The sequence below is a fragment of the Bos javanicus genome, chromosome 9 (assembly GCF_032452875.1).
Source record: "Bos javanicus breed banteng chromosome 9, ARS-OSU_banteng_1.0, whole genome shotgun sequence".
Classification (NCBI taxonomy): Eukaryota; Metazoa; Chordata; class Mammalia; order Artiodactyla; family Bovidae; genus Bos; species Bos javanicus.
Genome location: NC_083876.1, coordinates 96,833,109 through 96,859,037, shown reverse-complemented (window position 1 = coordinate 96,859,037; position 25,929 = coordinate 96,833,109). Strand labels below are relative to the sequence as shown.

General features: G+C 47.5%; 1 protein-coding gene across 4 annotated transcripts in view; it reads left to right on the top strand.

Annotated features, from left to right (window-relative positions):
• AGPAT4 (1-acylglycerol-3-phosphate O-acyltransferase 4) overlaps positions 1-25,929 on the top strand; it is a 135,632-nt gene that overhangs the window by 69,823 nt on the left and 39,880 nt on the right. Inside the window, exon 1 of one of the 4 annotated variants that reach the window (XM_061428491.1) lies at positions 7,733-7,853. The exons of the other annotated variants lie outside the window; for them this stretch is intronic. Within the exon in view, the coding sequence (XP_061284475.1) occupies positions 7,748-7,853 (106 nt within the window). The 5' untranslated portion in view covers positions 7,733-7,747. Of the gene's footprint in view, positions 1-7,732; positions 7,854-25,929 lie in introns of those variants that run through there. 4 annotated transcript variants of the gene reach the window in all.

Genomic DNA, 25,929 nt, shown 5'->3' with positions numbered 1-25,929 from the left:
GGAGGAGGGAAGGGGAGAGGGAGAGAGGGCAGGGAAGAGGGGAGGAGGGAAGGGAGGAGGGAGGGGGAAAGGGAGAAGGGAAAGGAGGAGGGGAGGAAGGCTGGGAGGAGGGAGGAGGGAGGGGAGGGGAGGAGGGCTGGGAGGAGGGAGGGGGAAAGCTGACAAGCAGAAAGAACTAGTAGACACAGGGCCGGTGATGTGAACGCACAGGGATTAAGTCCCCGAGGAGCACGTGGTCCTGGCACCTGGAAGTCAGGAGGCATGGAGCTGGGGGTGGGAAGTGCAGCTAAGGAGAGACGTGGGGGCACCGGTACCTGAGGTCAGAAGCTGGGGCCCCTCATCCCTGTGCACCCAGCCCCGCGAGCACAACGCCTGGGCCGTGCTCAACAGAAGGTGCTCCATAATTGCTGACGGAATTGAATTCAGGGGCATTCCGCTGCTTGCGTGTGCTTGCAGAACTGTCTCGGGTGTCAGATGGAGGGTGTGCTGGGGGAGGGCTGAGGTGGAGACCTGTGAGGAAAGCTTCCTGCCACCCTCCAGACCGCATCCAGGCCCAGGGTGGAGCCAGGCGGATGCTAGTGCTGGGTTTCCTCCCTAATTTCTCTCGCTCGTCCTGCCTCTAGTGGGAGAAACAGGAATTTAATCTGTTCAAAGAAGTTGTAGTCACATGTTTGTAAGCATCCTAATTATCTGGAGGAAGTAATTGGAAGGGACGGCTACTCAGTTCGGGACATGAAGGTCTTTTGCGAGACATGGCTCAGCCCTGGAAGAGGATCAAAGAGCCAGAAACCTCTGGTCCAGCCCGTGCTGGCTGCGCTCCGGCCAGGGGCCATGCTGCCCACATGGACCCGTCCCGGTGGCCAGGTGACAGTCAGCACTGCCCGCGCCCCGTGTGACCCGAACTCCCACCACATGCCTCCTTCCTGTTGCCACTCACACCGTCCCTCTCCCACTAGGGTGCCATTGTGTTTCAGGACAGTTCAGTTCAGTTCAGTCGCTCAGTCGTGTCTGATTCCTTGCCATCCCATGAACCGCAGCACGCCAGGCCTCCCTGTCCATCACCATCTCCCGGAGTCCACCCAAATTCATGTCCATTGAGTTGGTGATGCCATTTAACCATCTCATCCTCTGTCATCCCCTTCTCCTCCTGCCCTCAATCTTTCTCAGCATCACGGTCTTTTCAAATGAGTCAGCTCTTCGCATCAGGTGGCCAAAATATTGGAGTTGCAGCTTCAGCATCAGTCCTTCCAATGAACACCCAGGACTGGTCTCCTTTAGGATGGACTGGTTGGATCTCCTTGCAGTCCAAGGGACTCTCAAGAGTCTTCTCCAACGCCACAGTTCAAAAGCATCAGTTCTTTGGTGCTCAGCTTTCTTATAGTCCAACTCTCACATCCATACATGACACTGAAAAACCAGAGCCTTGACTAGACCTTTGTTGACAAAGTCATGTCTCTGCTTTCTAATGTGCTGTCTAGGTTGGTCATAACTTTCCTTCCAAGGAGTAAGCGTCTTTTAATTTCATGGCTGGAGTCACCATCTGCAGTGATTTTGGAGCCCAGAAAAATAAAGTCAGCCACTGTTTCCACTGTTTTCCCATCTATTTTCCATGAAGTGATGGGACCAGATGCCATGATCTTAGTTTTCTGAACGCTGAGCTTTAAGCCAACTTTTTCACAGGACTCAGCTAATAATGAGTGTTACAACTGTTGCTTAGGTCTGTAGAAATGAGGAGCCTCTAGATCTTCCCTTTGGGAGATTTAAATCAGTATTTAAAATATTATATAAAGAGGATGGTTATAATCTTACTAAGGAAACACTTGTTGGCATCAAGCTGTGTGTGGCTGCTGCTGCTAAGTCGCTTCAGTCGTGTCTGACTCTGTGCGACCCCATAGACGGCAGCCCACCAGGCTCCTTCCACCCATGGGATTTTCCAGGCAAGAGTACTGGAGCGGGTCGCCAGTGCCTTCTCTGAGCTGTGTGTGGACTCTTTTACAAAACTGCCCTGGCAGGTCTGCTGCCTGTGTTTTGGCTACGCTGGGTCTTCACTGAGGCACGAGGGCTTCTCTGGTTGTGGCCCAAGGGCTTCTTTGCCCTGTGGCACTTGGGATCTTAGTTTCTCGACCAGGGACCAGACCGGAGTCCCCTGCATTGGAAGGCAGGTTCTGAAACACTGGGCCATCAGGGAAGTCCAGGTCCTGTTGCCTTTTCCTCAGCTCTGTCTAAGGAAAGCTGGCAGAATAGGCTTGGGAGGTGGCAAGGGCATACTTTTCTCCCCCGAAGCACAGCACAGGACGCTTGGAAACATTGTCCTTCTCGCAGGCACTACCCCAGGAGGGATGCTGATGGCAGAGTGCAGGCGCCAGGCACATCACTGCCGGCCCTGAGGACTAAACATGCCCTTGGCAGCTCCTGCGAGTCCAGAAGTGATGCCAGTGGACTTCTTCCAACGCACAGATAGGGAAGCACAGAGTAGACCAAAGAAGTGACTTAGCCCCGAATTCAGCTCACTCAGGCAGACGGGAGGCTGGGATTGCTTTCTGCCTCTGCAGGATCGCTCAGATGCCCCAGTGCCCTCATGCCCTGTCTAGTTCAAAGCCTTGTTCTCAGTCTCACCTGGCCAGTGCCTTCAGAGGCCCCTGTTCTGGCCCCAGCGCCTCACTGTGTGACGTTGGGTGCAGGCTGTCAAGATGAGGAACAGCAGACAGCAGAAACTTCCTCCTCTTCCTGCCTTTGTCACGGTCATAAACATAGTTTATAGTTAAATTCGCAAAACCTCTTTCTAGTGGCTGGGCAGCACTTTCCTCACAAGGGAGTGCCCACAAAAGCCTTTAATGCAGCCCCGTGGCACACCCTGTATCACAGGCTGTTGGAGAAATTGATGTGAGCGCGGGGATCAGTTCCAGCAGGAGAGGAAGGGTCTGTTATCACCTTCGAGCCAGGCTCTGGGATTTCCCGCTGCATCTATCTGTCCCCTGGAGGAGGAGACCCATTTCCTGGGTCAGGTTTCTACTTCTGATGAGGAGTCTTTCTCATGCTATCACCAGGTTTCAGGCTGATTCATGGGTGACCCAGCTTTTCCTCTTTGGTTTGCATTTCTACTTCCTTGGCAGAGCCAGTCTTCCTTGCTGGATGTGATGTGTTTTTCCAAGAACTGACCCCCAAGGTCATGGTGATAGTTGCAGGGATTTCTTCCAGCATGAACTCACCCTCTTTGCTTCCATTCACAGCGGTGGTTCTGATTACACGGCTCCATCTTATTGTTCGCGGTTCTTTCCTGTTGGGCAGCTAGCATTTCATCCAGGCTTCTGTTTGAATGTTACCAATTGTGAATTGATGGAATTAAGATTATTTTTGTGCCTAATGTAAATAGTTGGGAAAGATTCTTTATTTAAATCCATCAGTGCTCAATAGTTTTCTTTCGAGCACGTCTTATTTTCTATTTCTTCTAAATTTTTTCTCTACCTATGAATCTTGAAAATCTGAATGATGGTTACTTTTTCAATCAAGTTGACCATTGCAAGCCCATTTTTTTTTTGGTTGTTGTTATTGTTGTTTTGAGGTGAATGCAGATTTGACCTCCAGAGATAGGAGTTGTTTATTCCTTATTGGATTCTGCCTTAAATTTTGAGTGTTGTGGGGGCGAAAAGCCTGCAGATCTGCAGATGTTAATATCATCTGGAATGTGTATGTATGTGTTGCATTGAGCTGTTAAGAACAAAGGACTTTAAATTAAATAATGCCATTTGTAGCAACATGGACGAACCCAGAGATTATCACATTAAGTAAAGTAAGTCAGAAAGAGAAAGACAAATACCTTATGATATCACTTGTATGTGGGATCTAAAAAGTACTACAAATGAACTTATTTACAAAACAGAAACAGATGCACAGACGTAGAAAACAGGTTTCTGTTTATCAGAGAGGAAGGAAGGGGGAGGGATAAATCAGGAGTTTGGAAAGAGCAGATACACACTACTGTGTATAAAATAAACAACAAGATTCTACTGTACAGCACAGGCAACTGTATTCAGTATCTTAATAGTGGAAAAGAGTATGAAAAAGAATATATATGAATGATAATAATAACTGAATCACTTTTGCTGTACACCAGAAACTAACACAGCATTGTAAATCAACTCTACTTCAAGTAAAAAATAAGGAAAAAAGAACAAAGGACTTTAAGGTGGGAATAAAAAGGGAACATGGCTAACATTGCAGAGACAGGCATACAAACACCTGTTGGGGGCTAATTCCCTGTAGAAACATCTCTCGAGACCTATCTGAACATCACATAGCTTCCCTTTTTAGTACTACAGTGCTTTTCTTGGTAGTTAATTTCATATTTTAAAAAGACTGAAATGTAAAGTTGGTTTTCAGAAAAACCTTCTTTAAACTGACTGACAGTGTCCTTCCTACTAGAATTGGGACCCAACCCAGCCTCACTTTGAGCAAGGCCAGCAGGGTTGCAACTGGGGGAGGGTAAGAAAGCCTCAGAAACGGCGGTCCGTCAGTTCTCGTGGTTCTGCCTCTTCTAAGAACACGAAGGATACGGATCCTCGAGGCCCTGCCTGGGGACTCTGAATCCATGTGTCTTAGTCCTGAGCTCCCACTCAGGCTGCAGGCTGTTTGCCGGCTCCCGGAGGGGTGTGGCCCACGAGTTCACCACCGTGCCCTGAAGCCCTTCTCACACTTCCCCCACTCTGCCAGTGGGTCACCACTCTCGTTCCCTGGGATTTTTTCCATCTCTTGCCCCATCGACCCTGACTCCCATCTGCATTCCCTTTACGCTAAACCACCTTTTTTTTTTTTTTTGTAAGCGGAGGAATGTCACTTTGTACTGAACTAATTCATTATTTCAATTGTTCATCATCATTTCTCTCCATCCCTCCCTGCTCCGACGCCACCAGAATTTGAGCATATTTCAGATATTTCTGTCCCTAGGTCCCATCCATATCCCTGCTGTATAGAACAGTGCTTGACATCCAGCAGCACAAATAAATATTTGTTGAAAGAATGAATCCATTGTGATTTGTTTTATCAAATATGGTTACCCTCAGAGAAGGCAATGGCACCCCACTCCAGTACTCTTGCCTGGAAAATCCCATGGACGGAGGAGCCTGGTGGGCTGCAGTCCATGGGGTCCTTAGACTCGGACACGGCTGAGCAACTTCACTTTCACTTTTCACTTTCATGCATTGGAGAAGGAAATGGCAACCCACTCCAGTGTTCTTGCCTGGAGAATCCCAGGGATGGGGGAGCCTCATGGGCTGCTGTCTATGGGGTTGCACAGAGTCAGACATGACTGAAGCAACTTAGCAGCAGCATGGTTACCCAGCTTTATGGGGTTTCCAGATGGCACAGTGGTAAAGAGTCTGCCTGCCAATGCAGAGACATGGGTTCGATCCCTGGGTTGGGAAGATCTCTTGGAGTGGGAAATGGCACTCTACTCCAGTGTTCTTGCCTGGAAAACTCCATGGACAGAGGAGCCTTGCGTGCCCACAGTCCATGGCGCTGTGAAGAGTTGGACACAACTGAGAGACTGAACTGAACTGAGCTGAGCGTGCAGCCATGCAAGCATCTCACGGCTCAGCTTTATAGTATCTCACAGCATAACTTGGTGCCCTGAATGACAGCTGGTACCCCAAAAAGGCCTGGACACCCATCATGTTGTGACCTGGGAGGTTTGTTTCCCTCAGACTTGCTTCATTGTTGGGGGAGGGGAGAGGCCCTGGTGCTCACCAGAGGACAGGAGGGTACAAACCAGTGCACTAGATAAGAGGTGCTCTTATCTTTTCAGTGACTGATTCCATTGCTACTTTCAAGGGCAGCAAAAGAGGTTTTAGCAAATTTACTTCCAGAGGGTTTGTAGAATTGCTGATTGCGTGCCCACTATTTTTCACAGGAGAAAATGTAAGACTCTTAAATTCACATCTGTATTGGAAATAATACCTGGATACTAGCGTTATACTTTCTAGGAACCATGGGATTCCTTGGAATAGCCCATCAAGTAACCAGAAGGACTATCTTGCTCTACCCTTTCAGCCTCTTTTCTTTGTTATTCAGATTGGCTAATTTTTTCTGTTCCGTCTTCAAGTTCACTGATTCTTTCCTCTTTTGAGTCCATCAATTGTGTTTCTTCCCTTAGTTTTTGCTTTTTCAGTTCCAAAATTGCCATCTGGCTCTACTTTGTATCTTCTGTTTATTTGCCAAGACTTTCTACTCTTCCTTTACTTCAAGTGTGTTCTTAATTGCTGTTGAAGCATTTCTATGATGGCCTCTTTAAAATTCCTGTTAGATAATTCCAACGTCTGTGTTGTCTCAGTGTCTAGTTCAGTTCAGTTCAGTTCCTCAGTTACTTCTGACTCTTTGCGACTCCATGGACTGCAGCACGCCAGGCCTCCCTGTCCATCACCAACTTCTGGAGCTTGCTCAGTCTCATGCCCATTGAGGCGGTGATGCCATCCAACTATCTCATCCTCTGTCGTCCCCTTCTCCTCCTGCCTTCAATCTTTCCCAGCATCAGGGTCTTTTCCAATGAGTCAGTTCTTAGCATCAGGTGGCCGAAGTATTGGCGTTTCAGCTTCAGCATCGGTCCTTGCAATGAATATTTGGAACTGATTTCTTTTAGGATTGACTGGTTGGATCACCTTGCAGTCCAAGGGACTGTCAAGAGTCTTCTCCAACACCACAGTTCAAACACACCAGTCTCAGTGTGGGTCTGTGTCAATTGTCTTTTCTCATTAAGGTTGAGACTTCCCTGGCTCTTGCTTGTACAGTGTTTCCATTGTATCCTGGATATTTGGGGCCTTATGGTTTGAGATTCTGGATATCATTTCAGCCTATTTCAGCAGGCTTTCTCTGACACAGAGTTAGTGCGAGGAGACATTATTGCCTTGCTTACTGCCTGGCAGGGGTGGAAGGACGTGTTCCCTACCACATCTCCATGGACACCCTGGATGGGTGGAGGGTGCCTCCTCATTGCTGGGCAGAGTGGGCATCTGGGCTCCCTGCAGGCCTCCACTAATACCACCCTGAAGGGGTGCCTTGTTATGTCCGAGGCAGGGGGACTGGTTCCCACTGGAGGGTGGTGAAAGTTCCATCTCCCCAGCCAGTCATCTCTGACACCACCCAGCAGGTAGAGGAATTGAGGGAGATGCCTCATTAAAGCCTGAAAATGGTCCCCCACTTGGGCCTTTCTTTGCTAATGGGGATCAGAGCGGTGGTGCTGTTCAGTCATGCAGTCATGTCCAACTCTTTGCGACCTCATGGACTGCAGCATGCCAGGCTTCCCTGTGTATCACCATCTCCTGGAGTTTGCTCAGGAGTTGTGATGTGAGTCAGTGATGCCATCCAACCGTCTCATCCTTATAGAAGTAGCTGGATTCATTTTCAGTTGAGATGTGCTTCGGAGCCTCTGCCCTCTCTCTCCAGAGAGTGTTGCTCTTACAGACTTTTAACCTTAAAGTGTCCCTCTGGGTCACCCTTCATATTGCCTGAGTTATTGCCCAGAGTCAACACAGAAAAAGACTGCTCAAGCCTCAGCATCGGGAGATGGAGGTGAAAGGAAACTTGGGCTTAGTGCTGGCCGTCTGTCCATGGCCTCTGTTCCCCAGCTGAGCCTGGAGAGCAGCTTGTCTGGGACCCTGCGGCCAGGGGGCTGGACATGCCTACTGTGTGTGGTGGGGCGGCCTGGAAGGGAGGCGGGATGGACAAGGGGTGGAAGGGATGTGTTTTGGGGTCAGTCATGGCAGTGAGTCATTTGTCTGTTTTGTCCTGGGCAAGCTGGCATTTCTTTGCAACATCGAGTGCCCGTAAATGGACCATCAGGCCCCCCTGCCCAGTCTCCAGCCGTGAGGCTGAGGCCTGAGCCATCTTTGGTTTCTCCCCAGGGCTCTTTAATCAACAGTGTTACGTAGGCGTTCACAGCAGGTTTATTTTTAAGCTTGGTTATCTTTCAGATTTGGGGGTGATTGTGAACTAACTGTAACTGAAATTATTCTTTTAGCTGACTCTGATAGTTACAGGGAGAGCAGGGACGGGGGAGCCTGGTGGGCTGCTGTCTATGGGGTCGCACAGAGTCGGACATGACTGAAGCGACGCAGCAGCAGCAGCAGCATAGTTACAGGGTAGTACAGTGGGGATAAAGGGATGAAGCTTGGATTCACTGCAAATACACATTTAATTCTGGGGGGAAAAAATTCCTGTCTCTTTCATCAGCCGCATCATAGCATATATCTACTATGCTTGACACCAAAGCATCTACATTTTTTGAGTTTGAGAAAACACTTTTTTTTTTTAACAGCTGCTGATGACAAACAACTGTAGATCAGTCTTGATTGACGTTTTGTTTGCTTTTTAAGATTTAATTAGCATTTGTAAAATTTGGGAGAGTTAAACTTAATCATGAGAAAATGAGGTAATGAAGGCTGAGTGCAGTTTCCAGATAATTGTCTGTGGCTTCCGGGTAAATATAGAAGGAAAGGGAGACTTGGTGGGGGGGATTAGTAATAACTGGAGTATTTACCTTCAAGGCTGGAGCTGGTTATAAAATTGGTTGCATGAATACTAAATTGGAGGTATTCATTATTAAATCCAACAAAATAGGCAAAACAAAATCCAAAAAATAGGTGAAACAAAATCCAAAAAAAGGCACTGGAGCAACTGAAGAACATTTTGAAAATGAAGTGGTTGAAACTTCCATGCAGACTAACTGGATGCCATTTTCTTAAATTTAAGACTCGTTTAAAATAAACTCCACATTTTCAGAAAGATAATGCAAAATGTTAACCAACGCACTATTAACCCCGTTTGTGCTGTAATCCCCTTTGTACATTTATTAATATGAAGATCAAATGCACTGATCTTGAATGCAACTAAGAAAAACTCTTGAATGCAACTAAGAAAAAATTTTAAACACAACTTCCAGCCTGTATAATCTAAATATCTAAAATTAAGAAGGTAAAATCAACTCAAGAGTTGGAAATTGCTTTCCAGACGTTTAACAGCCTAGAATCAAAGGTAACATAAATATCTTTTTGGCTTTGTGGTCTCGACCACGGTTATAATCATGGTTTGTTTATTTATGTTAATGGTGTACGTCTTTGCAGGGCAGCAGAGAGTTCCTGATTAAATGCTTTCAGGGTGAATTTGGAAGGTCACAAGAGGGCAGGAGGAAAGTGCAACAAACACCTCTCCAGCAGGGAGAAGGGTATCCTACCTGGACAGGCGAAGTTCTCTTCCAACCATGAAAGTCAAAGTGTTAATAGATCAGTTGTGTCTGACTCTTTGTGACTCCATGGACTGTAGCCCACCAGGCTCCTCTGTCCATGGAATTCTCCAGGCAAGAATACTGGAGTGGGTAGCCATTCCTTTCTCCAGGGGATCTTCTGGACCCATTGATGAAACTCAGGTCTCCTGCATTTCGGGCAGATTCTTTACCATCTGAGCCACCACCATGGTTCTTGTGAATTCCAGCCAAAAACAACTATCCTAGCAAAACTGTATGAACTCTTACTAATTATTCACTTAACAAACATTGGCTTAACACATATTACATGCCAGGCACTATTCCGAGTGCTGGTGTTATAAGAAGGATGAAGACACAAGCCCGAGGAGCTTGCAGGCCAAGGATCTTCAGGGAGAGAGAATAGACAATCATGATGCAGTGTGTGTTCCAGTTATCACTTGCTGTGTAACAAGACAACCCCCCAAATCTAGTGGCTTCAGGCAACCGTTCCATGCCAATGGACCCCGTGGGTCAGGAATCTGAACAGGGGCCTGTGGGAACAGTTAGACTCTGCTCCAGGAGGTCTGGTTCTCAGTGGGAAGATTCCGGAGCTGGGGGCCGGAACCCTGAGGGTGTCATTCCTCACAGGTCTGGGCTGTTGGCCGGGATGTCAGCTGAGGTTGTTAATTGCACACTCTCTCCGTGTGGCCTGGGCGTCCTCACGGTGCGGCAAGCTCGAGGTAGCAGGATTTCCTAGCTGCCAGTGCCCGGCTTCCAAAGCGAGGGTCCTAGCTCAGGGTGACGTGCTCTGCTTTTTATGACCTAGCCTCGAGAGCCGACCCTTGCTGCCACCACGTCCTGTTGGTTACAAGCATGTTTGTGGCCCTCTGGGAATCGAGGGGCGGGGAATTGGATTCTGCCTCTCCGTAGGGCAACCACTTCCTTCCAGAGGAGCAGAAGCACAGCCGTCTTTAGAAGGCACGATCTGTTGCAGGACAGGAATTTTAAATGCCTGACCATCCTCCCTGCAGAGAGCGGGACCTGATTCCTCTCACTCTAGGAGTGGGCAGGACTTAGTGACTCTTCTAGAAAACTGAGCCTAGAGAGCAGTCTGTGACTTCTAAGGCGAGACCGAGAAAGGTGCAGCCTGACTTCCCCCCTACCTCCCACTCCCTTGCTGGGGCAGCCCACCACTTCAGGGGAGGACCTTCAGGGTGCCCCAAGAGAGACCCCGAGAAGAGGAACGGAGGAACCCACCGCAGCACCAGCCCTGTGAGCGGCCACCTTGAAGTCAGATCCTCCACCCCAGTCAACTCTAAAAATATCTCTTTCTTTCTTTTTAAATTGAATTGTAATTTACAGTGCTGTGTTACTTTCAAGTGTGCAGCCAAGCGATTCACACATATATATATGTATAAAATCTGGGAAAGATTGAAGGCGACAGGATAAGGGCGGGGGCAGAGGGTGACATGGTTGGATGGCATCACTGATTCAGTGGACATGAATCTGAGCAAACTCCGGGAGGTAGTGACGGACAGGGAAGCCTGGGGTGCTGCAGTCCATGGGGTCGCAAAGAGCCGGACACGACTCAGTGACTGAACAACAGATCGTTGTTATACTCTTTTGCATTATAGGTTATTACAAGACACTGAGCATAGTTCCATGTGTAGGCCCTTGCTGTTTACTCATTTTATATTTAGTGGTGGATATATGTTCATCCCAACCTCCCAGCTTATCTCTCCATCCATCCCTCCCTCTCTTTCGGTAACATAAGTTTGTTTTCTATGGTGGGAGTCTGGTTCTGTCTTGTAAACAAGTTCACCTGTATCATTTGTTCTTAGATTCCACACATCAGTAGTATCCTGTGATATTTGTCTTCATCTAGCTGACTTACTTCTCTTAGTATGATAATGTCTAGGTCCATCTGTTGCTTGTCATTCTTTCATTCCAAATGGCATTTCATTCTGTTGTTATGGCTGAGTAATATTCCATTTCCTCTGTGTGTGTTGTGTGTATGTATATATATGTATCATATCTTCTGAAACCAGTTAGCTGTTGATGGGCATACCTCCCGAGAGTCTCCAGGCCAGAACTGTTTAGTCACGTCACTCCTGAATTCTTGACTCCAGAAATTGTCAGAGATAATAAATGTATATTGTTGTTTTCGAGGCATTAAGTTTTGGGACACTTGCTAGAAAGTTATAGATAACCATGCATCCAGAGCAAATATATGGCAGTGCGTACTGGGCATATATAGGAAAGCCACCTTGTCCCGGCTTCCCAGGCCGGGACAGCCTTCTGGAGGAGGAGACACATGAGATGCGCCTTCAAAGGCTCAGATGAATGGTGGGCTGAGGCATGTGTCCTTGTACCACTTAAGAACATTGGAAATAGGGCGTTAGTTATGGGTGAATGGTGACCAAAGTCTGATTATCTTTAAAATGGGGACTTCCCCTTGTACTCTTCAGAGACTTAGTAGAGCTAATGTATTTACAGAGCTGAGAGCAGGACCAGTTAGTTGGGGTGCATTAATTCACCTACCCCTGCCCCCCAGGGCAGCCTCAGCATCACCTGGAGCAGTTAAAACAGCAGGTTCACGCCGCTCAGACCTCACGGTAACAGCATGGCTGGGTGCGGCCAATGCCTGTGGGATTTTGGAAAGCTCTGCTCCAGAAGCCAGAGGCTGGGCACCCGCTGGGGATTCCTCACACCTCATAGATGGGTAGGCTTGTGATGGGGAATTCAGATAAGTAAGTAAGTAGGTAAGTGTTAATCGCTGAGTTGTACCCGATTCTTTGCAACCCCATGGACTGCAGCCCCCAGGCTCCTCTGTCCATGAGATTTTCCAGGCAAGGATACTGGAGTGGGTCGCCATTTCCTTCTCCAGGGGATCTTCCCAACCCAGGGATCGAAGCCGGTGTCCTGCACTGCAGGCAGAGTCTCTGCTGACTGAGCTGCAAGGGAGGACTGGAATTCAGACGACAGCCTTGAAAACAGAGTGATAATACGAGACACGAGACCACCTTCCCTAGTCGTTACAAGGGACTTTCTTACCCCTGTCTTCTATTTTTAACCCAAAGTACTCTTTGAATGAGAAATAAGACATTAAAAACAAACAAAAAAGTAAATTAGTTCCTGTACCTTCCTTTTCTTTTAGTACTTTGACATCTCCCTCAGGACCGTGGTGAGTGTTCATCTCATCCCGAGGAAAATTGTCCTTTTTCCTGAATGACTGCTTAACCTTCGCCTTATCTGATTAGGCGCAGAATTAAGTCTCCCTTGAAAAGCTTCCAGTCCCCATTTCCCTGCCAGCTCATTTTCCCTGGGAAGGACCTGGAAGATCAATGTGGCCAAGGAAGTGGAGCTGATCAATGGGACAAGACTTCCTTTGTAACACCACTGGGTGGATGATGACTTCCTTGCCCTGCAGTTATCTTGCAGCCGGCTAGAGGGCAGGATGCCTCTGCAGGCGGCTGCAATTCACCTCCCAGTCTCCAGAGGGTGCAGTGGGCCGGCTCAGCCTTGCCTGGGTCAGACCCCAAGCTGGGGTTCTTGCAGCTAGAGCGGTGACCCAAACAGTGACCGGGACCCACTATCCTGAAACCAGGTGGCAGAGGAGCTCCCTGTTGATGAGTTTGGGTGGATCAGGAAGTGAGGCCTTCTAGAACAGGCTGGTTCTAGAAGAGTCATCCCAGGGGCTTCCTAGGTGGCGCTAGTGGTAGAGGGTTTGATCCCTGGGTTGGGAAGATCCCCAGGAGTAGGAAGCGGCAACCTGCTCCAGTATTCTTGCTGGAGAATTCCATGGACGGAGGAGCCTGGTGGGCTACAGTCCAGGGGGCCGCAGAGTCGGACACGACTGAGCGACAGAGCAATGAGTTAATAAGAGTAGAATGGTCTTAGAGACTAGAGCCAAGCGATGCCTACGCTGAGTGGCCCAAGACAGGTCTTCATTTGAATGCAGAGCAGCAATTGCTCGTCCCTGATTCCTTACAGAGGGTGAAGAAGAGGCTCCCAGTGCGCCTGGTCAGAGTAAAGGACGAGGTTATAAATAAGAGGGAAGTGGCCCAGGTAGTTCCCTCCGAAGCATTCCTGAGCTTTCAGAAAATAAGCTTACTCTGCACCGTGACTTATGCCCACAGACACTTACTGTGTTTCTCCTTGTCCAGCCCAGCTGAGGGGAGGGTCCGGGCAGAGGCGGCCAGAGAGGACAGCTCTTCCCACAGGTCATGAAGGTGTTACTTCTGTCGTTCGGGGACGAGACTGCATGTTATTTAAGATAAAGCGCTCTGAATTTAACATAAAGCCCACACCGTTACTCACTGGCCTGTAAATCCTTTACTATCATGCTTGGCTCATAGGCTTTAACTTAAAACATTAATAACACTTATTGAATGCCTTGTAGGTGAACAGTAAATATTCCAGTGTTAACGGTCGTTAGCATTCTGCTACGGTGATTTTTTTCGTAGATGTGATGCACAATTTTGCGTTTCCCTCGCTGGAGTCATTAGACTAGGACTGAATGGAAGATTGTCCTTCTTTCCTTGTGTCTTCCTTCAGTAGTTGCAGCGCATGGGCTTAGTTGCCCCACAGCCTGTGGGGTCTTAGTTCCCTAACCAGGGATCGATCCCACATCCCCTGCATTGGAAGGCAAATTCTTAACCACTGGACTGCCCGGAAGTCTTAAGAGGCATAAACTCTTGATGCAAGAATTCACACTGCAGTGGGCATAACACCAGGTGACATCACATGATGAATGTGGCCACCATTCTCTTGTCCGTGGCTGATCACCATCATCAAGGGGCTGGTGGGCTAGCTGTATTAATCAGGTTCCCAAGAGGAACAGGATATGGTTATATACTCATACACACACCACATCTACAAAGTACCTTCACAGCCAGCAACCCTTAGGTTAGTGTTTGATGAAATAATTGCTATCTCCCGGCCCACTTACACCTAAAACTCCATTACCCCAGCCATGGCTGGAACCAACCCCTGCTTGGAAACTTTAACCCTGACCTCTTTGACCCAGAGCTTTGAACAGTGAATGAGTTGTAGAGGTGGTGAGTATGACAAGAAGCTAGTGTGATAAGAAGGTCCGTGGAGGAAATGGTACCCAAATGCCCACCCAAGATGTCTGCAGTCCTGAGGCCAAGTTTTTATAGGTTTCTGCAAGTCTGATGCAGTATTGAAACATATTATTTATGCAGAAGAGGCAAAGAGGTCAGTGAATGGCCTTTGTAATTGCTCTATAATTACTAAGCTAGAATCCTTTAAAACCCACATTGGTAGGCATGTCGTATCCACATGTTCTATACCAGGCCAGGGGAAGATGGTTAGAATACAGACAGTCTATTCTCAAGGTTTCTTGCATCACGGATTGCGGAAACAAACCCTACAACTTCAGAGAATGAATCCGTATTAGCAATAATTCTGGTATAGATTGGTTGGAGGGTTTTCTAGGGTTTAAAATATAGAATCTTGGATAATATAAACAAGGTATTTTCCTCTCAGGGGCTTCCCTGGTGGCTCAGATGGTGAGAATCCACCTGCAGAGCAGAAGACATGAGTTCAATCCCTGGGTGATGAAGATCCCCTAGAGAAGGGAATGGCAACCTACTCCAGTATTCTTGTCTGGTGAATTCCATGGACAGAGGAGCCTGGCGGGCTACAGTCCGTGGAGTTGCAAAGTCGGACACAACTGAGCAACTGACACACACACAGTTTCCCCTTAACAGGCTACGTAACCTTGTATTCAATGAAAACACGTACAAGTTGGAGGTCAATTTCTCTGTTGGTATTGACATTTACACAGTGAGCTAAAGTAAAGGGGAAAAGAGTAACGATGCATAAAGTGTTCCTGGCACTCTCACGTGTTGGCTCAGAGCGACCATTGCAAATGAGGAAGACGGGCACAGGGAGGTCGAGCACGTGATCCGAAGACTCACAACCAGCAAGAAAGGAGCCAGGATTCAACCCAGACTCGGCAAGTCTGTATCCAAATCCAGCCCTAAAACTGTAGGCAAACCTGGCTTAACTTTCTCAGTGTTGGAGGCTATAAAGCAGGTTTCTCAGCCTCAGCACTAGTGACATTGTGGGCTGGAAAGTTCTTTGTCGTGGGGCTCTTCCGTGCTGTGTAGAATATTTAGTCCCATCCCTGGCTCCTACTGTCTGATGCCAGGAGCACCCCTGCCCCAAGCTGCTGCTGCTAAGTCACTTCAGTCGTGTTTGCGACCCCATAGATGGCAACCCACCAGGCTCCCCCGTCCCTGGGATTCTCCAGGCAAGAACCCTGGAGTGGGTTGCCATTTCCTTCTCCAATGCATGAAAGTGAAAAGTGAAAGTGAAGTCGCTCAGCCGTGTCCGACTCTTAGGACCCCATGGACTGCAGCCTACCAGGCTCCTCCATCCATGGGATTTTCCAGGCAAGAATACTGGAGTGGGGTGCCATTGCCTTCTCCCTTCCCCCAAGAGGTGTCCATAAAAATGTCTCCAGACTTGCAATAAAGGTCCCAGGGATGGGGGAGGGGACACAGAACCACTCAGCTGAGAACCATGGTCCTGGAGGGAAAAATGATTTAAAGATTACAATTAGATATAAAAATAAGCAGTGTAAGTTAGAGGCTTTCATTATATTTTGGAAAGAATATATAAATCATTTTACCTATCCGCTTTAAAAATTAAGAAGCACAAAACTTGGGAATTCCCTGACTCTCCAGTGGTTAGGACTCCACGTTTCTACTTCTGAGGGCATGGGTTTGATCCCTGGTCAGGGAACAAAGATCCTGCGTGCCAATAATAATAATAAAATGTAAAATAAATGAATTAAAAGGAAAAAAGAAAGATGCACAAAACTCTTCCATAAGCATGTCAGCAAGTACAATAGAAGTATACGCACATTTCCCGGTGGCTCAGACGGCAAAGCGCCCGCCCGCAATGCAGGAGACCCGGGTTCGATCCCTGGATCAGGAATATCCCCTGGAGAAGGCAGTGGCACCCCACTCCAGTACTCTTGCCTGGAAAATCCCATGGAGGGAGGAACCTGGTGGGCTACACTCCACAGGGTCGCAAAGAGTCCCACACAACTGAGCGACTTCACTTTCATTTTCTAAGGGAAAGATGTTCAAGTGTAAAAAAAGAGTGAAGAAAGAATGAAATCTGGGACATTGAGGAAGAGTGGGGTAAAAGCAGAAGTGACAATTACATACACGACAAAAAGAGCAACTATTAAGCGAGAATGTACAAGTTGCTAGGTCTGAGCAGTTTGCGTAAACTGCGTGGTTTTTCCTTTCTGTGGACCATGAGGCCAAGACCATATTTCCGCCAATCAGCGGTGACGTGATCAGGACGTTACCTCTAGGGCTGAAGTAATTTCGTTCCCAGAACTCGAACGCCCAGACACTTTACCCTCCTGGCCAGTGGCCTCTGCCGCGACCTCGCTGCGAGGAGGAGGCTGGGTCCGCAGCCTTCCTGTGGAGACTCTCCTCTCCCCCCTCAGCCTTCCACGAGCTTCCATGCGATGGCGGTTCAGCTCTGCCCCGGAGGCAGGAGGGGCACCAGCCTGGGGCTGACGGCCTGGCTCGGACCTTGGGTGCCTTGGGAGCTGGAGAAGGGAGCGAGTGCTGTGAAGGTTTCCCAAAGAGGGGCGGACTAGGCTTAGACTTTGAAAAGGTATACCGCGATTACATGGAGGGGACAATGTCAAGAATGAAGAGAAGCTTGTGCACTTCATCAGGAACCACCCAGGGTCTCCTGGAAGGCTAGATCCTTAACATCTCTGGTGGTAAGGCAGGGATGGAGAGCGGGGTGGAGGGCAGGGCTCAGTGCTCTGACCCCTCTTTAAAAAAAAAATCTCATCAGCACATTAAACGTTCTGAGAAGTCCAGAGGTGGAGAGATGGGTTGGTCTTGTGTTTTCCAAAAGACCAATATCCCACAACACTCGTGTGGTTGTGTCAGTGGCTCATTCGTGTCCGACTCTTTGCGACCCCATGGACTGTACCCCCCAGGCTCCTCTGTCCATGGGATTCTCCAGGCAAGAACACTGGAGTGGGTTACCATGCCCTTCTCTAGGGGATCTTCCTGAACCAGGGGTTGAACCCAGGTCTCCTGCATTGCAGGCTGAGTCTTTACCATCTGAACACTTGTTAGCATCACTTCAATAGCTTGTTACTGAATTGGGGTTCTGTGGAACAGAGTTTGGGAAGGTGGTTTAGGGGGTTGTAAAGTTTGCATCTATTTGACCAGCTTGGACTTATTGCCCTTCCCAGCTCTGATGCTTTCCTCACTCCCATTTAGAGTCACAAAGATTCCTCTATGATTTTCCAGTTCCCACCAGTGCACACCACTGCCTGCTTTTCTGTCCTGTCTCCTCCGATCGTCTACAAGTTCTACAAGAGCAGAGATTTCCTTCTCTTGATCACTGAGTTCCCAGTGCCTTGGACAGTGCTGGCCACCAGCGAGTGCCCCCTGAGGATCTGTCCAGATGTAACTCTCCCAGGCATCCCATTGCTGCTCAGTCGTCAACACTTTCTTCTCCTTGCTTCTAGGATTAAACGCATCACATTGAACTGTGACCCCTCTGTCCAGCCTTCACCCTGACCCTGTGGCTTCCGACCTGTTTGAGGGCCAAGGTGGCCCCACTCCTCGCTGAGTTACCCGATCACATGTTACCCATATGATTTCTCTGTTGCATTTGGCGCTGACTGCCTCCTTCTTTCTTCCTAAAACATTTTCTCGTAGTTTCAAGACCCTTTCTCTTGATTTTCTCCAGCCTCCCAGACTCTCCAGTTCCTGAATTTTTCTCACCATTACTTTAAATGTTGGTAAAAGTTGAACACTCAGGGTTCAATATGTAACTTCCCATGTTCCCAACTGCTGAGTTGATTGAGCCCCGTGATTCAGGGAAGAGGTCAGCCTGATCTTTCTCTTTTGTGGTATCCATAAGGTCCATCAAGTCTCGTTTGTCCTAAACTTCTGACATCTTCAAGACTTCTAGAATATCAAGACGTACAGCAACATAGGAATCATGAAACCTGTGAGACTGAGATGCTCGGGTCACTGAGAAGAGTCTGGGAGCTTTAACAAGGTCAGAATGCTTCGGAAAAAAATAAGATCAAAGCGGACCTGGAGAATGTCCACATTCAAGACTGGCTTTAAAACGCCTCAGCCTGGGGAGTTGATCTGCCCAATGGCCACCGCATCTGCCAGAGAGACTTAGGATAAAAATAGCACGTGTCGCACGAGCTCCGGGGAGTGTTAAGCTGCCCTGTGTAGAGTTTCTACGCGTGTAGTTTTAGATCTGAGATAAGGGATGGCTTTCCTAGAATTCTTCCCCTTTTAGAGTAGTTGAGGATGAGTGGTGTCCAGCACGACTTCATGCCTCAGATAGCTGCTGCAAGGCTTCTTTTCTCCTTCTGTGTCTCGACTCCTCGATGAGGTCTGCTAAGTATGCTTTTACTGCATACACCGCGGACATGCTGAGGGACATTAAATGCCTTCTGGGAACCTACTTGGGGCTTTTAAAGATAACTGGCTGCTGCATCAGCTGCTGATTCTAAGGATGAGGAAATCCCTCGGTGGCATTATTCGTTGGATGACTCTATTCGTTGCAGGACACACCGCACTATGAACATTCACTTAAAATATGTCTATAATCCTAAGACATATATACAGCATCCAGAAAGACAGTACTGATGATGCTACTTGCAGGGCAGCAAAAGAGACAGAGACATTTCAGACATAGTGGGGGAAGGGGATGGTGGGATGCCATGAGAGAGTAGCATTGAAACATTATACGTAACTGTATGTAAAATAGATAACCAGTGGGAATTCAAAGCCAGTGCTCTGGGACAACCTTGAGGGGTGGGATGGGAAGGAAGGTGGAAGGGGGTGCTCAAGAGGGATGGGACATATGTATACCTAATGCTGACTCGTGTTGATGTTTGGCAAAAACCATCACAAAATTGTAATTATTCTCTAATTAAAAAAAAAGATTAAAAAATGTCTATAATCAGACAGAGGCGGGCTATAGTCCACGGGATCTCATAGAGTCGGACATGACTGAGCAACTACCACACACATATTTTTCCCTTAACAGGCTGCGTAACCTCGTATTCAGTTGAAAACATGTACAGTTCTAGGTCAGTTTCTCTGTTGGTGTTGACATTTACAGAGGAGCCTGGCAGACGGCAGTGCATGTGGTTGCAAGGAGCCAGATATGACTTAGGGCTGAACAACAGCAACAATAATCCAATTTGTTTTCCAGTCCAATTGTTATCCTGCCATGCTTATCTCTGAATAATTGCTTTTCCCCTGTTATTTGGGAAGACTGCCATTGGAAAGGGAAAGCGAGAACCTCCTTCTGAAAATTGTAGCCAATTTCTTGTCTTGGGTTACCCTTCAATTTGATTTTAAGTTCAATGAGACATTTGCTTCAAATTCTGAATGTTTTTGAAGTGGTTAAATAAAATTGTGTGTTGTTTTTTTTTTTAAGAAAACACTATATGGAATTTTAGATAATAAGTTTGGACTTGGATAAAGTTGAGAGCTCCAAGAGGGCCCTAAAGAACAGCACCCTTCTCAGTTATTTGTCTGAACAATTCGAGAAATTAAGCAAAGGCTTGGAGGATGGATGGAAGACAGACTATTTTCTTGATGGATGATAGAGCCTATCTTGGAAGTTATAACTGCATGTGAAGTTACTTAAATAGACTGAACCCTCAAATTGGGCAGATGTGCCCAGAGAGGCACAGGGCAGCCTCCTAGGGTCCAAGAGGGAGGGGCAGAGTGCTCACCTGAGGAGGACGGGCAGAGCCAAGCCAGGAATGTCCGTTTAACCTTCCCAGACTCGCTAGTCCTGTAAGGTACACTTCCTGCTGGGGCAGGTGAGTAAAGGCGTGCTGGGAGGGCAGGCATCCCCCTAGAGAAAGATCTCTACTTGTTCACCAAACCACAAGTACGGAGAGGTGCCCACAGCTGAAAGGTTGATATATCAGACCATCTCTGGAAAGTATTTCAGGGTAACTACTTAGAAGATGGTAAGACTTTACATATTCTAAACTGATTTAAAATACCCATGGAAAATGACTTAAAATACTGATTCCAGTGACTTTTCCTGTGGCTCCAGTGGTCAGGACTCCACGCTTCCACTACAGGGACAGTGGGTTCCATCTCTGGTCAGGGAACTTAAGATCCTGCATGCCACACAGTACAGCCAGAAAAAAAAAAAGATGTATTCCGAAAGAAGGCAAGAAGGAGAAAGTGTGGGTCGCCTAGAGTGCACGAGATTGGACAGTGACTATACATCCAGGAAGGGGAACAATTCCTGCTGTCATACACTGTACAGTTCTGTTCAGAAAGGGGGTGGGGAGGTGTGAGTTAAGAGTCGAAAGCACCATTTCTGTCTTCAAGATTGAAAGAAAAACAATTAAACAATTTGTCAAAGATCATCGCCTAGAAAAAGTAGAGTCATTAATCAGACTGCCTTGACTCCAGAGTTTGCACGAGCGGAGGCCACGGTAACCTCCCTGTATTTTATGCCCACACTACCTGTCTGTTCTGCAACTTTATGTTTACCAGCTGGACGGGTGGTGATGCCATCTCTCAGCTCATAGAATCTATGTCTGACAAAATCTTTGTTACTGATGTTTTAAATGTCAATCTACAGAAGTCAAATGGCGGCAATTTAGCCTTGACTGTGTTCTTAACTACTCAAGTCAGTGTCTCCAGGACCATGACAGGTGGAGGAAAAAAAAAAATACACATCTATTCTTGTCTGACTGTAGCTTCATCAACTATCAGGACTTCTGGAAGTGGAAAATCCCTTCGCTTTTATCTAAATGTGTGGTTCATTTTCTTTCTGTTGCTTGGCATCCTTGTCTGCAAATGTTGTCACTATGCCCATAATAAGCACTTAGTCAGTGGGTCACTATATTTGGAATCCGGTTGCCAGCCTTCTTAGTATTATATTCTTAAAGGGTTCAGAAACCAGTGGACTGATGCTGGAGAGATGTGAACACACAAGAGTGGCAGTGAATCTGTTCGTGGAAATCTGGTCTGGGGAACTGTTCTCGAGGTTTATTTGTCCAGAACAAAGAACAAACTGTATTTTGTTTGTTATCCTTAAAGAACCCGCCTGCCAATGCAGGAGACATAAGAGATGCGGGTTTGAACCCTGGGTCGGGAAGGTTTCCTGGAGAAGGAAATGGCAACCCACTCCAGTATTCAGATCAGATCAGATCAGATCAGTCGCTCAGTCGTGTCTGACTCTTTGCGACCCCATGAATCGCAGCACGCCAGGCCTCCCTGTCCATCACCAACTCCCGGAGTTCACTGAGACTCATGTCCATCGAGTCAGTGATGCCATCCAGCCATCTCATCCTCTGTATTACTGCCTGGGAAATCCCATGGACAGAGGAGCCCGGTGGGCTACAGTCCATGGGATCGCAGAGTCAGACACGACTGAAGGGACTTAGCAGGCACGTAGTCTGTTGGCCAAGTGGACTTAATTATGACCCAAGGGCCAAAGCCATTGGCTTTTCTAATGATTTCCTTCTGACCGTCTTTCCTCTAGAGCAGGTATTTCATTCCGCTTCCCTTCAGACCTGCTGGGGCCTGGCACACTGCTCATCTTCCTTTACTGTCCCTGTGACTGGAGAGTGAGTTGGTGTTCAGAGGCTGAGGTGGAGCTGGGATCTTTCTACTTCTTTGATCACAATCTTATGACCTAAGAATCTGATAGCACTTCATTTTGTTTTCGTCTGGGTGAAAGGCCTGTCGCTCCTGTATTGATCTGTCATAGGTAATTGAAAGTAGCTGAAACTCTGGCAAAGACAGAAACAGAAAGCAAAATTTTGTGTTTTCTGTTACATTTTTTGGGGGGGGAGGAAATATAAAAGATCAACTCACATTGTGTTTTCTTATAACTAATATACTTTATTATTTTTTTACCAGCAGTTTTTAGTTTCCAGGAGAATTGTGCAAAAGTACAGTTTCCATATACTGCCTGCCCCTTGCTCCAACACACAGATACATACACACACTCACACACACAGTTTCCCCTAGCTTATTATCTTTCATTGATGTGATTCCTTTTTTACACCTGACGAACCTGTGTCGATACACTGAGATTCCTAAAGTCCATAATGTTCCTTAGGGGTCTTTGTGTCATACTGCCTGTGGGTCTCAATAAAATCATGTTGCTGTTCATTTGCTAGGTCATATCTGACTCTTTGCGACCCCGTGGACTGCGGCACACCAGGCTTCCCTGTCCTTTACTCTCTCCCAGAGTCACCCTCCAGAGGCTCTTCATGATAACATCATAGCAATATGATAGTGGTACCATGATCGCATGGTGGTGTCACATACCCACCTGGCGGTGTCAGACGGGCTCGTCGCCTGCCCTCACATGCTCTGTCTTCCACCTGCTCACCTTGCCTTCCCAACCCCCAGCACCTGGCACTTTCCAGACACACGGCCACAGACAAGATGCAGCCCGTTGAAGAGCCACCTTGCTGAGGTCACCCTGTTTTTAAAATTTCTGTATTTCATAGAATCTAAGATATTGTTAATTGTAAGGTACCTCCTTATTTTATATACTTCTTAAGAAGACGACATTAAACTAGGTACATCATGGGCGCCCTTGATCTCAGGCATACTAGAGTGAGAACAGTAGAATTAATAAGATGCTACCCAGAGTGCAGGGCCTGCACAAAGACAGTGCTTTATTGAAACTAAAATAAATATTTGAAAAAACTGCACCATGATTCCACTTTGGCCTCTTTGGGGTGTCAGTGAGGGCTTTGTAGGGGAGTTGGTGGGGGTGATGCAGAAAGTAAAGCAGCATGAAGTTGAGGGACCGTGTGAGTCTGGGCCCCTCCCCCGGACAGCCTGGGTCCTGGGGTGCACAAGCCAGAGAGAAATCTTCAGTCTCTCGGTGGCCCTGGCCGGGTTATGAGACCTTTCTGAGCCTCAGTCTCTGCGTCTGTATGAAGTAAAGCTAACCCTGCCGGCTGACTCTGGGGCCAGAGGAATAGTGGTTTGTGTGTGACAGGCTCACTGCCTGCATGCAGTTCGGGCTCAGTAGGGAACTCTAGCCCTTCCTCCCTCCATCCTTGGCTTCTCCACCTTTACTTCTCCTCCATCTCATGTATGTCCTTCCACTGTCCCCCCGGTAAAGAATGAGCCTGCAGTGCAGGAGACCCAGGTTCGATCCCTGGATGGGGAAGACTCCCCCGGAGGAGGGCACGCATTGTTGTCTGGAAAATTCCACAGACAGAGGAGCCTGGTGGGCTACAGTCCATGGGGTTGCAAAGAGTCGGACACGACTGAGCAGCTAATACACACACACACACACACGCTGTCTCCCCAGCGGTCAGCCTGGGCTGGGTCACCTCACCTTCTTTCTCACTGCCTTGCAAGCCCTCTGGGTGCTGGAGATTTTGCATCAGACTTGGACTCAGCCAGAATTCACGACGGCTGGATGGGGATTACCTAGGGCAGTTCGCAGATGGCAGAGCCTCGTAATTCTTAGCCTTGGTCTTCCCAGGGCTGCCAAGCAATTAGGGTTTAGTAGCTGGTTGTGGTGCCCACCCACTGGCTTCAGGACTTGATTAGATAAAGCTCAGACAAGCCCCAGGGAAAAGATTTGTCAGGGACCTTTGCGAATGAGATTGAGATATAATTGAAGTACAGGTTTATTGTTTGAAAGTTGCCAAGATTCTCAGAACATGGTTCCTGCATATTCATGAGGCCAGCAGGGTGACAGAACCCTGCCATCCACTGGGGAATTCCAGGTGGCAGCCCCCGAGCGTGGTGGTCCTGCTCCCCCAAATCTGCGTGACCTTGGGGAAGCCATGTGCGTTCCATTTTGTCATCTGTGAAATGGGGAATAAATGTGCATCTAGTCTGTCTCAGCAGATGGCCATTCGGGGTGCTTGAGGTGGTGCTGGCAGGAGCCCCATGGGGCCGTGGGTGCCAGTCAACCCTGACCGTTCGTTTCCAGCTCGTTCCTAGAGCCACATCAGTGCTTGTTGCCATGGTTACTGCTAGCTTGATAAGGACTCCGACTGCCAGATTTAGCCAATAAAAATTCAGGACTCCCCGTTAAATTTGAATATCAGATAAACATCGAATAATTGTTATGAGTATCTCCCAGACATGTTACGGTGGATAGGTTAGTACATCTTTCATCTGGTATTTCAGGAGATGTACGTATGCTAAAGAATCATTTGAAGCTTATCTGATATTCAAATTTCATTGGGCACTTTGCATTCTGTCTGGTAACCTTAACAGGGACAGAATATTACCTTGCTGAAAGCGCAAGAAGTTTTGTATGAAATAACTGATGTTAGGATCGGTCCAGAGCTCTCTGGTGGTCTCATTTATCACAAGTCAGAGAAGAGCAAACAATCTGTATGTTACTCTCAGCAATTAAAAGCGACTCTGACAGGGTTTTCCTGGTGGTGCAGTGGGATCCGCCTGGCAATGCAGGAGACACAGCTTCGATCCCTGGCTTGGGAAGATTCCACATGCCGAGGAACAGCTGAGTGCGACTGCCACAGCTACCGAGCCCATGCACTCTAAAGCCCATGCACTGTAAAGCCCGTGCACTAAAGCCTGTGCACTCTAAAGCCTGTGCACTCTAAAGCCTGTGCACCGCAACTGGAGAGGAGCCCCTGGTTGTCACAGCTAGAGAAAACCCAGTGAAGACCCAGCACAGCCAAAACTGAATGAAGCAGATGACCGGTTGAAAATAAGTTACTCTGACAGAGAAATCATTTCTGCATTAGAAAAGACAAAACCAAGAATCCGTGGCCTCCTAGGCTGAGAAAAGGAAATGATTTCTTGTGAAGAAAACCTTTTTTTAATAAATAATTGCAGTGTAGTTTCTGCCTCACATTTCTGGCCCTAAAATTTAGTTTGGGAATTGTGTACATTTCAGCATCTCCATTTTTTATAATCCTTTCAGCAATCACAGTATATGTATTTCTCTCAGTAATGAATCTCATGTATGAATGGAAGGCTCACTATATTTTGATGAGGGAAGATGAGAGGAAACATTAAAAGGATGACAATTTCTAGTAGATACTTATCTTCAGTAGATTTTACACTTTAAGTGTTCCTAAAGAGATTAATAACTTCTTAATGTTGCTTAAATTTTTTAAAATTCTTTTTCATGGCTGAGTAATAGTCCATTGCATGTACGCACCACATCTTCTTCGTGTATCATTGCCCCATTCCTCTGCTGATGGACATTTAGTTGCTCCCATGTCCTGGCTATTGTAAATAGCACTGCAGTGAACACTGGGGTTCGTGTGTCTTTTTGAATTATGGTTTTCTCCAGATTTATGCCCAGGAGTGGGATTAAATGGGCCCAAGGACTCTGCCACACTTAACGGATTTTTGACATGACCTGGATCCTTGTGAATTTTCTCTGAGCTGCACATTATGCCATCAGCAGCTGTGAAATGATGGAAATCTGTGGATATTTATCTGTGCAAGCCCTGTTCTGTGTGCTGCAGGCAGCAGGCCAACAAAGTGGATGAGACAAACCCTCCCTGAGGGACTGCATGGTCCACATGGAAGGAGAACCAACCCAGACCCAACAGAACCAGATTCGTGGGAAGGAACATGAGATCCAAGGGAGGAAGCTCATTACCACTGCTGCCTGTAGTTCCTTTTCAAACGCTTCTGTTCAGTCGC